General features: G+C 36.9%; 1 protein-coding gene across 4 annotated transcripts in view; it reads right to left on the reverse strand.

Annotated features, from left to right (window-relative positions):
• LRBA (LPS responsive beige-like anchor protein) overlaps nt 257–12813 on the reverse strand; it is a 377228-nt gene continuing 364671 nt past the window's right edge. For 3 of the 4 annotated variants that reach the window (XM_021393535.1, XM_021393537.1, XM_021393538.1), the window contains 4 exons: nt 11795–11896; nt 10351–10565; nt 4010–4161; nt 257–1808 (listed from right to left, as the gene is read on the reverse strand). In XM_021393535.1, the coding sequence (XP_021249210.1) occupies nt 1718–1808; nt 4010–4161; nt 10351–10565; nt 11795–11896 (560 nt within the window). In that variant the 3' untranslated portion in view covers nt 257–1717. The remainder of the gene's footprint in view (nt 1809–4009; nt 4162–10350; nt 10566–11794; nt 11897–12813) is intronic. The other variant, XM_021393536.1, reaches the window with a different exon arrangement.

Here is a 12813-nt window from a genome sequence, read left to right on the forward strand (position 1 = left end):
AGTATACCAGGTACTTACAATAGACGTTACTTATCACAGACGTAACTACAGTCTTTGCTTAATTAGATCATCCTTCTGCTACGCAAAATGTATAAAAGTAAATTTACTGATACCACTATAACCGTATCTGTTTAAAAATGCAGAACACACAACACTTAGTCACCATTGCATAAACAGCAGGAGTACTTTAAATGCATCAGCCACAGCCCTGTTTTCTCTCTTGTGAACAAACACTGAGCCACGACAACACAATACATTCCAATGAAGCACTCAATTACAAATGCAATTTTATTTAATTTCTTCACTCAAACTGAATTTTCTCATTCCAAATCTTTACTTAAAGAGATAGTAGCAACACGCTTAGAAAAACAGGAACTGCTCTAGTAGACAGCTAGAGAAATGTATGTATTGATACAGATAGGGAATGTAAATTTCAACCGATACACCACAACATACAAAGAAGATATTTTTATGCAATACAGACTTACAAAACAATAACAGTTCTTTTCACAAGTATTTTCACAGAGTTCTGCACAGCAATCTTGTAGAAAAGTAGATTTGTGCAACACCAAAATAACTTATTGTTCCTTAATATAAATTACTTTTCATTTCCTAAAAGAAAAAGAATTTCACAAGATTGGATAGGACCTCACTAGTTTTGGTGATAGCAAAATATAAAAAGATGTTCCTGCCATATACAGAAAAGGAACACAGTGTGTGCTACAGTATTGCAGGGGTCGGTCAGTTCTGGACAAACAAGAAGAGCAACCTGCAAGTTTAGTGCTTCTGCTGCTGTAGAGAGGCTGTGCACCAGCAAACATCTGCCTTTCTAGTGCTTTCACAGTCAGACAGCAGAAGTGTGCTTTGGTAAATGCACCTATTAAGAAAAAAAAACACAAACCCTGCTTCCATGGGTTTCTGATTTGAGCTTAAGGCCTTCAAATAGCCTTCCTGGTTTTGAGGAACAATCTACATTTTGGTGTGCTTTGAAGGAGATACCAGGTAAAAACTAGAAGGATTCACACTCAATGCAAAACAAACTCCGTTGCTCTCTTAACTGCACGTAACATACAACTAAAATAGAACTAATTGTCTAGGCCTAGGAACATGCCTGAATATTAACATTGATGGAAACAATTTGCCAAGTTTAAAATTACATTAACCATCATTTAAATATTACTATTGATTTTCAGAAATGTCAGTGCTGATGCAGTACAATCATTTGGAAAAGTACAAGACAAAGTATAGTATAGATAGTACAGATTAAAACTCCCCAAACATCATAATTCATTTCTATTATGTTAAAATCATATATTCTTCAAGGTTATAGATAAAGCTTCAGGTGGAAAATCTGTTTCTTCATGACACAGCTAGAATGTGAGTTTTAACTGACTTTATTTTAGGTTTCTTTTACATACAGGGATCAAAATAGACTTCTCATTATGACTAAAAATATAGATTTTTAACTACAGAACCCAGCAGCCATTTTTTCTGCTTCACTGCCCTTCCCCCAAAAAAGTCAAGCAAGGTCTACAAAAATAGCGATTAACTTTAAAAAATAGGTTGCTTCTCCCAGCAAATTTAAGTTACATTCAGATAGGATATAGCTATTTATAAGGAACAATGTTGTGGCAGGACACCAAGGGAGGTGTGCTATGGCCAGTCTCATTCTGACAACAGCTGCCCACATCAGTGCTAACTGTGGTCTCCACGAAGATCAGTATCTGGTTTGATATTCATGATGCCAACGATTGAAATCATTGTAGAAAACCACTATGCTCCCCGATGCCATGCCGGTCAGTATACACCTGAAGAAAGCACAATACCATGTTAGTCAGCAAACCACTGTGTCATCAGGTGTGAGTCAGCGCACCAAAGGAGTACACCAGGATAGGTACAAGAAGGCAGCTGGAGCTGGAAGGGCTTACCAAGCAGAAAAGTCGGGCTTTCCAAGGACTTCAGCAGGCTGGATTTAGCTAACACTGACTTCTGTACTGGCATTGACAGAAGATTTATGGATCTCAGAGCATACAAAACACCATGCAACAGTTTGTATGGGTGGGCAGAAGCCACTATTCACTCAAAAGTCAGACAACAGAATTGTTTACCAGCACCGCTGTCTTGCAAGGCTTCTTGAGATTTCCTGAGATTATTGTTTGCCTTGCTTTTCTGCTTTTTTGGGGAGTACGGGAGGAGGATGAAGTAGTGATGAAGGAGCAAAGTGGAGAAGGGCTGGGAGACACATTCCGTTCACTCTAGCCTCCCCCATTTAATCCATGAAGGATCTGGATGTGGGCACAGGACTTGAGCTGGACATGTTAGTGTTCAGGTTTGAAAGCAATTTGAAGGCTCTGGTGGTTTTGAACATTCCTGAAATCACTCCTCCACTGAGGTACTCATTCTTTCTAAATTCCAAACATTACTCTACTACTAGAGATAATTTACACCTATTTGAAAAGCCACAACCCTGACAGAGCATACAATAAAAAGAGCTTGTGTATGATCATTTCTACTGTTTCGTATTTAAGTGTTATGAAAATCAAGGGTGTGATGACATTTAAAACTCTGACATTTTGTAAAAAAAATCCTCTGAATGAAAAGTAAATATCAGAATGAAAAGCTGTAATTTTTCCTTCACAACAAAGATGAAATATGAGATCATCAAAACACTGCATTTTGATAGTGTCACTATTTCATGTCAGTAGAACCCTTTTGATTGTTTATGAATTAGGTTAAAACTTTTCTTACACACTATCTATCAAATATATACATTCTATATTCATGCACACCAAAGAAATTAAACCCTCTTCTGCGTTTCTGTGTCTTCAAACCCAAAGTAAATGGGTTAAATATATACATGCCCACATTATATTTCAGTTCATTGATGTGCAAATATTATGATACCATGCCATTTTTATTACAGGTTACAGATTCTCTAACTGCAAAACTGTATACATTTTCAGGAGTCTAAAATTCAACAGCTGTAACTCAAGCTTTGGATATACTTTTATCTTAACAGCAGTTCATTTTGAATGGAATAGCATTTTTTTAATGAACCGCCTATAATCTCTAATTATGCTTAACAAGAAGAAGTTGAACGTATAACTGAAGTCCACAGATTTTGCTGGCTCATTTTTTTTTTTCGAAGTTCATTTTATATTATGTGTTAGAAATACAGTCCAGGAAAAAAATGTTCAAATGTTCACTATGGAATATTTCATTCAGTATGGACTTCTACTTCAGTGGAAGGTTAAGAGTCTCACCTATATGCTTTACTGCACAATGTAGATACTCCTAAGTGATTCAGATCAACTGTCCTTGAAAAGCACACAGAAACTCCACTAAGCAAACAAACCAGAGACAATAAAAACCTCACCCGTGAGCTAGAAGTGTACAAATGAAATTATAGACATCCTATAAACAAAGACTACTTTTGTAATAAAAACAGCAGCTTTTAAGTATAGCAGCATTAGCAAGTGCAATGTAAAAATACAGTTAAAACCTAATTTGATTGCCTTCAATAGCAAGGAGGGTCATGATTTATATAGATAAAATCACTTTTCTGGAAGTGAAAATTAGTATTTACTTTACCAAACAATGGATGTGTCGTAGGAATCTTACTGTGCAACTGTTTTAACTGTTTTATTTTCAACAAGATTATCTGGCATTAGGAATGTGGCTTGTATCAGAACTGCAAGAAACATAAAAAGCACATATGTAACCTTCCACCTCCAACTGACTCATATCATCCAAGCACGGGCCAATAATCCAACCTGTTTTGAAATGACAAATATTTCTTGAATCCTTCATTCTCAACAAGAGCTGAAATCCTCAAAAAGATTACTTGCCCTACATATGACTCTCTAGAAAGAAACTGATGTAAGTACAGAATTTTCAATGTAATCATCAGGACCTAAGATTCACAGAAAATCAGAAGCAAAAAAATACATTATTTCACAGTAAAAATACAGTCTCTGAAATTCTTGTAAAGACCAGACTTTGCTCTAACCTTTGGTCATATGACAAGGCCATGGATCGGATTCCAGCATCACACCCTGGGTAAGCAAAAAGCTTCTTGAGGTCCCACATCTGCCATACCATGACAACTCCATTGTCTCCACCTGTAAGCAGATACTGTCCATCTCTGCTTAGTTGGATTGCCTAAGGGAAAATCACATGGGTAATTGTCAGGTAAAATATGTTTCTTTTCTTCCTCCTCTTACTTTTCATAAAAGGTTTCATACTGACAGCTGAAAGTCTAAGGAGATTTGATGCCAAAACAAACTTTTGGGAAACAAGATAATATTATTCTAGACAGCACTAGTTAAGTTTTACCTTATTGTGATTTATTCCAAAGACTTAATGTGAGCTCAGCTAAGGACATTTACTCTTCTAATTAGCTAGATTTACAAGATACAGCAGCACCGACATTAAAGCACAGTATTTGATGTTCCCCCAAGTGCCTTTAATACTAGTCCAGCAGACGCTGTCCTGCCTGGCAAAGGGCTGAATGATGGAGGGAACTGAAATGGTATAAGAATTCCAAGAACTATTTTTACTGGCATTGTTAGATTCCTGCTCTGGATTAGGAAGATAATGTTTCACCCTTGATAATGCAGACTGTATTTCTTTTTATCACCTACCCTGAAAGGGCTTGTGACAAACTCACTGATTTATACCTTGATTTTGCTTTGCTCTGATGGCAAAACGACATTTGAAAACTTTGTTTGGGATCCAGATCATACTGAAAGACTGGAAATCATTAGTTTGCACAGTTAAGACTTTTAAAAACAAGTTTCCAATCTGCTTCAATGTTTCTCACATGCTACTGGAAAAATCACAATGAATACTGAATACCTGGAGGAAAAACAACTTTCCTCACTTACGTGACAACTGTACCATGATACTACCTGATATTAAGATGACTGCAAAGCATGACAAATATTGCTTCCAAAGGGATTTTGCCAGTTTAAAGAAGCAAAAAAATATTAAGAGAACTGATCTTGAACTTCTATTAAAATAAGACATGCCCTATGGGGCCAGACAGATCATGATCCATCCAGTTCAGCATTGTGGGCTAGATGATGTAAAGCTGGCAACTCTACATTCCCTTCCCCTTCTGCTCCCTGGCACCCACAATCACTGATCAGGAATTTCAAAAAGTACATTTCTGTCCATTCCTCTTAGTATCTGTTTATGGACCATATTAATATGGACCAGGTCCATATTAAACTCAGCCCTAATACTCCGGACCTTATTTCTTGACTCCATTGCCCCTACTTCCATTTCATATTGTCCATTCACTGCTTTCTGCCACTTCTTGCTTTTTGCCAGTCTCTGACAAAGTTGCTACTTTCTCACCTCTAATTCTCTGTTCATTTTGTTCTTGCAAACATCTTTTCATTCTGTCCTTGTTTTTATCCTTGATTCCTTTCTCCTCTGCTTCTCCTCCCTTTCCCATCCTCATTCAGGGTCACTTCATCTCGTTTTTTATTATGGAAATTTTGTGCTGCTTACTGTTGGGGTTGATGATTGCAGGGAAAGATTTGCATCTCCTGCATTGCTAGACTGCATGTGTTCAGTACCAAACGTATATGCTATGCATTACCTCCTGAGACTTTTCAAAGATGTGTGAGTTCCCTAAGATTGGGCAGCTCTTCAAAAAAACACAAGTCCTTCACTCCAGAACTAATTCTGGATACATTTCAACTTCCTTGATACAAGGCAGAGAGCCGCAGAACTTTTCAACAGAACAATGTAAGCTTTGAAATTCTAAACAAATACATCTGTACAAAAACATTGCACAAATTGGTCAACTTTAACTGAACCACTGTCAGTAGAACGCAACTTAATTGCCTGAGGATGATAGTCCACGAGCAAAATTCCAGCTCAAAAGTTCAAACGTAGGAAACACAGAAAGAACTAAGTCAGGGTCTTGAAAATACATCCCTCTGTGCTGAAATAAGTATTTTGATATTTGCAGCATCTGCTTCAACCATTTTTCAGTATGCAAAGCTTATACTGTGATTTTTAATTCCTCAGGAAGAGGAAGTTGTTGGCTCTTTTAATATACAGGAAATATAATGCCTACACCACAAACATGGGAGAAATTAAATCACAAAAGTGTTACATTCTTGCAACATTAAAGTGTTTACACGGACTGCTGACAAGCCTAGAAATCATAATAAACAGTCAATGCAAGATACTGCTTCATGAACAGCAATAATTGAAGTCAGACACGGTGAGTATCTGTATTTTTGGTACTGCCGTACTCTTATTACTATGTTGCTGAATACAACACTTAGACTAAATCAGAGTTTCTCTAGGTGACTTTTATATCATCAGTTTTGAGTGTTCAACTGTTCACTGCTCATCAGTTGTTGAGTGCAACAACTCCTAACTAATCAGAATGAATCTCATTGCTAAGATGTTATTCCACGGAATAACTTTAAGATGAATGTAATTGAAATAGCAACATATACTGTAAACAAAACGCTGGGGTAACACTGAAATAAACAGATGATAAACCTATTCCATCTGTGTTTTGGATTCAAGTGTCAACACCTACACTTACACTTAGAAACAGTAAAGCAGAATATGGTTTTTATTCAACCATATCTGCCTATGAAAAACGGATTGCTAACCCAGGTGAGAGCTGAATAGCATAAGCAGAGCCTTCTCCCACAAAAATAAAAGTTCCTGCCACAAATTATTTCCGCGATTATTTCTACCAGCCTACGAAAATATGCGAAGCACCTCCCAGTGCGCAGCCCTAAGAAGCTTGAAAATTCATTTAGAGACATTCTAACAAGAGTATAACAATTCAGTGAGAAAGGTGTAGAAAACAAACTTGGGGTAAGACAGAGAAAATTATCTAGAACTTGTATGCACTGAGTAGGTGATCATGAGATCTAACATACCACATGCAATTATTAAAAAGATTATTCATTAGAAGGAAAAATCAATATAGAGTGGGTTTTTCTTTATAGCAATGGCAATCTCCTAAGGGTATTTTCAAACTGAAATGAAGACCATGACAAATAATTATTTGCTACACTTATAAAATTCAGCTGATGAAAATCCATTAACCTTCTGGTCATGGTTCACTTGAATTTTATACTTGAGGCTTTTACTGAAGAAATGCTATATTAAAAGGCAAATTAAAGCCATTAATCTTTAACTCTTCCACTACCTGTATAATGCAGTGTTTTTTTGTGATCTTTTGATTAAGTAAAGTATAGGCTTTGAACCTTTACTAATACCTATGCAATTTTACTAAGTCATTGGCTTGTCAGGAAGACAAGATGTTGAATTATTTTATTGTTTATTAATAAATATCTCAGCCACTTGCCAGCTTCAGTATATATATGAATGAAGGAATGAATGAAAGAAATAGGTCACCCTGTCAACATTTCAGTTTCATGGCATGCCCTTCAAGATTTAACAAACGAAAGGATGCTTTTACTCCCAAGTACTCCAACTGGTATACAAGAAGGCATGAATCAATTTTACTGTTTTGCTTTTCCCTAGTGCCGTTTAACTGGGGTTCTGCTAGGTATGAAACTGAAGCACCTCTGCAACTAATCGCTCTCACAACATGAGGTTCAGACTCTCAAATAATCCCCAAAGCGCACAATCTCGCCAATGCTCTAAAAGCAGCATTTCTCACTTGTATTTCCTTGGAAAGTCTCAAAACTTTGCACAAATCCTTTAACATCTCAGATTTTCTGAAAGGCAGTGCTTTGTGAAAAGGCAGAGCTGACACAGTGACAGCACTGGCTTACAGCAGCAGAAGTCTTGTGGGCACTTCCACATTTCAAAACAGACTCAGGAAAAGAAAATAAATTGGTTCCTCTGGGTGAAACAGCACACAGCCTTTGTTTAAGGTAAAATAACTTTACCTCTCAGAACAAGCAGACTATTTAGAGTTAAGTTACTCATTAAGATATCTAAACATTACATGGTAGATGTACTGCGATATGCCTAAGCTCCACCGAGCAATACAGTATTTAAAACAAAAACAGGTGGAAGGCATTGATTAGACTGAATTTCCCCAGAGCGTCTGAAATTTTTCTAGCAGTTTCCTGGCACAGGAATATGAGAAAATTACAATGTTGTTCCAACATCTTTATTGAAAACTGCTATTTTGTCAATAACGTTCTGAAATGCAAGTCCATAATGACACAGGCAGATATAAATAAGAATTTTACTTTACAGATTCAACACTTACGAACTTTTCCTTCCCTTTTTGTATCCTTTTTGAGCAAAAAAAAAAACCCAAGAAAAGTGTTTCAGTGCAGCCCGTGTCTAGGGAATATTTGTTTTAAACGCCCCTACTTTAATTATGTTGTTGCAGCTTGCCTTCTAACGCGATATAGCGCAGAAGCATTGGGAAAAAAAAGGTTTCAGATTGTTTAAGTATAAAGCCCAAGTAGGACCACTGGGAGAGAGAGAAAACAAAACAAAACAAAACAAAACAAAAACAACCCACTGTACATATGTAACTCTGGCCAACAGAGAGCAGAACTTCCATTGCCTCCAGCAACATTCCCAAAGCTGTGGGTAGTGACTGAAACACTACAGAAGTTGTTTTAGCCAGCAAGGGATTCTGCGATATTTTACAGATTTCCCTCCCTGAATGACAACATAATCACAACTGAAAGTGGCCAATTATCAACGTTACTATTGTAAAAAGAGAAAACATTGTGATGTGAACTTGTTTTATGGAAAGAACTAAGGTGAAGAGTAGGCTTAAAATTTCAAGAGCATTTGCACAAGGACAGCCAAAGGTGCAATTGCAGAGAAATGAACAAAGATTAAAAACTGAAGCAAGAATCAACATTAATTTGGAGAAATGGCTTGGGGCAGATATACACATTCCTACTTCATTTCCCCAGCCTCACATCTACACTTGTGGCTGCCACAGCATTCAATGATTGTACAACCCCTCACAGTACTGCAGGCCTCTCACTATGGAAAAGAGACCTACACAGAGATTTATTTGTGCTTATACCAGCACAACTGTACCTGACATTTTGAAAACACGGGGATGTTGAATTAACTGAATACAGCATACGACAGAGTTTTAGAAGGTTTTAAGTGAAATACAATACAAGAGGTATTTTCTTCCTGAAACAAGTAATACAAATAAAGGAGAAGAAACCTTTGTGAGGGCAAAACTGGAAACCCCAGCAGTCGCTGGGCTTTTCCATCAGATTTGGTAAACTAGCTTGGAGGCACAGTACAGCTACTTGAACAGAAGTCTTCTTTGGCTGATGTTAAATTGTTTTAAATAAGAAACATTTATTTACTGTGCAGGAGATGGAGCACTGACACAGGCTGTACAGAGAGACTGTGGAAGTCTCCTCCCTGGAGATCTCCCAAAGCCACCTGGACATGGGCCTGGAAAGGTGTCCTGGGTGGCCCTGCTGGAGCTGGGGCTGGGCTTGATGGAGCCGGTGGGCCCCTTCCACCTCAGCTGTTCTGTGATTGATTCTCTGCCCCTCAGACCACAACTGCTGGCATACAAACCATAACTTCAGATAATTCAGGTAGCCTGAATGCTGACCCTGCAATGTAGTCTTGCTTCATGTCTTTGTTTCATTTCTACTAGCTTTGAAAATGCTTGTCCATTTTCTTTTCTTTTTCATTTCCTTCCCTTCTCTTCCTTTTCATTGGCTTTTGTTCTTGTTCAAGGAAAAAAGTGCAAATAAGTAAAATACTTTTTTGACACTTCTGCTTCACTGCAGGACAGCTGCCAGGTTCTGCTCTGCTTCAAAGGTACTGTGTCACAGGAACTGTCAAAAGACCTACATTTGGTATTAGCAAGTAATGTCCATAAAACCATAAGCTTAAAATACCTCCTGCATAGTTTTGGATGTGCTCCATGTCTTGAACATAGCTGCCTGGTCAGCAAATGTCAAAGACACTTTTAAGGGTTGAAGAGCTGCAATACAGACATATGTCTGTAAAGTTCCTGCAGCTCAGCACAACAGACTCTCTCAAACTAAGATGAAGGAAGAGATGTCAAAAAAGGAAAGCCAACTTTGAAAATAGCATGTCTAACAACCTCCTGTCTTTAGACTAAAAGTAAAGAAACAGTCTGACTTCAGCTGACCAGCAATTAGAAGTATTTGTATTCTTCATTTCAAGGAAAGGCCTACAGGCTATTCCTTACTATGTGAACAGAGATATTCTAAAATAAAAATAGTACATTAGGAGTGTTTTCTCCCTTTAACTATGAATGCTGCTATTATGGTGTATAGAAAGAAGCTCCACACAACTCCAAAACAGATAGCTTCTTCTGATACTGGAACTGAGAGTTCTTTATACACATTTGAGTACACTTACCTTGATCTTGTCATCTGTTTCCATAGTGGCTTGAAGTCTCCCATTCACACTGAATACACAAAAAAGGCCATTTTCATAATATATGACACACTGGCCTTCCCTTGAAGCTTGAATAAGTTTTGGTCTCAGGCAATTTTCAGGACCTTCTAATGTTTCAGGACCTTCTAATGTCCTCAGCAAATCTCCATTCATAGAATGTATGAGACATGGTCCTTCTGTGAGAAAGAATAAAAGCTCTAGATATTGGCTCACATGCTCAATCATTATGTATTAAAATAACAAACAATGGATTCTAATTAGATAATCAGGATTATAATATATTTGTAATGGTAATCAGTATTTAGACGTATACAAAATATGATATTAAATACATTTATGCATATAATATTATATAATATATATCTGGGGGCTTAGACTTGATTATCTCCTGTGGTCTCTTTTGATCCCTCCAATTCTCTGATTCTGTGATGCGTTGTACCATGTTTAAGTGGAAAGCCTATGACTGTAAGAATGCCAAAGAGTACAATGAGCAGTTTATCCCGCAAAGAGGTTTTTATTAAAGTATTTCAGAGCACCTAAAAGATTTTGTTTTGCGGATTTCCTTTCAAATTTGGTAGTACTGAATCCTAATATAAGACTTCAGAATGTGAAGCTAAGTGTAATGAACTTTCATATGTATTCATGCAGAAAGTGTATTTTCTTGTATTAAGATTTTAACCCATATATGATTCACTACATATATGCTTGTTTAAACATTCAGAAAAAATAACTGATTTGCATTTAAGCAAATATGAACATAGTGTTCATATTCAAACATGCATATGTACTTACTGAATAAGCTGTATAACAGCTTATACAGATGCATTCAGTAAGTACACCCAACTTACTTTGAAAAGGTGTCTCAAAGTAGGAACTTCAGTAAGTACTAAAACAGAAAGATCCTAATTCCAAGAAATTTCAAGTTTAAAAATAAAAGCTTGAGTATAATTACTAAAAATTTTGCTTGGTAGTTTATACATATATTAATGCATCATCTAACATACAAGACAGTGCATTCTTTTTCTGCTGAAAGTAACTTATGCTTTTCTTTATCAAAAGGAAAGCCAACTACAAGAATGCATTTTTCACTATCCTGACAGTTAAGAGCTGGATCCAACTGTATGCTATACGCAACTACACTGAATAAGCAAACAAAAATAAATGTAATCAGTATGCTAGAATAGAAAAACTGATGTGGTTGGCTCTTGTAGATGTCTGAATAACTGATAGTTCTAATATGTTTACAAAAGAGGTTTTAAATTCACTTAAATTCTGTAGCAACTAAAACAAGGTTAAAAATGAAAACACCATAAAGTTAATCAAATCCGTCACCTGAGACTGTTTTCCTTTTTGCATCAGGACTACAGCTTTATGAAAAGAAAGAAATGGACAACAGCTTCCTTACCTTTTGAACCACTTATTACTAAGCCAAGTTCAGCACAAATGGTAGCACAGGTGATCTCATAGTCATGTCCTGTCAGAATGGCACGAGGAGTTGCAAAATCACCTTCAATGGAAAAACAATAAAAGCAAGCTGTGGTTACAATCTGTTTCCAAAATCACCATTTTCAATCACTGAAGCATCTTTAGTTTTCTTGCTCTTGGAATTCATGTTCCCTGCAAATCACTTCTATTGCAGTGCTTGCACTTGCTTGTTTTGTACTCATATCTATGTATTGCAGCAGAAGTATACTACAGGAATTCAGCCTTACTTAACACACATTCATGTTTGTAGTTAAAAACTAGCACAAGTTGGAGCACACAGACTTGTGTTTTCCTCTCCGTCTCTCCTCCTCCTCTACCTTCATTGTGGAGAAAGAGACCTAACTCAGTTACTACCTCTTCCGACTGCAAGCATAAGTAAACTCAAGCTATCGCTATGGCTCGTACTGAGAGGATACAGCAACAATGCCCCATGATGAAGTAAAACATCCACTGACTGGTCTTATTTTAAGCTAGAAACAGTGGTTCAGAGTTTAAAAACAGGTGATAGATTTGCAAAGGCTGAGAGTAGTAATAGGGCCAAACCACTTCATTTGGCATCATTCAAATTGTATTAGAGGCTGTAACTTTTTAAAAGATTAAAAGATCACAATATCATTAGTTTGTCCACATAGAGCCTTAACAGTACCAGTAATAGGAGTTCTTTGTCTCATCAGAAATTATGTGAAAAATTTAAACAAATAGCTATCAAGGCCCTGCTTGCGTACAGAGAGAAGCAGCGCAGATCTGAAGGCTGCACGCATAGAGGCTAGGTTTATTCTCAGCAGTTTACATCATTAGTCAGAGCATTTGCAACAATCCCCAGAGCATCCAAGCATCTGCTACATTCAAATTGCCATTTAGAAAAGGTCATAATCTACAACCAGGTACCAATTCAAAGATTTTAATATTTCAAAATCATATTTATTCTCCAGTTGCTTT

Source organism: Numida meleagris, chromosome 4 (assembly GCF_002078875.1).
Source record: "Numida meleagris isolate 19003 breed g44 Domestic line chromosome 4, NumMel1.0, whole genome shotgun sequence".
Classification (NCBI taxonomy): Eukaryota; Metazoa; Chordata; class Aves; order Galliformes; family Numididae; genus Numida; species Numida meleagris.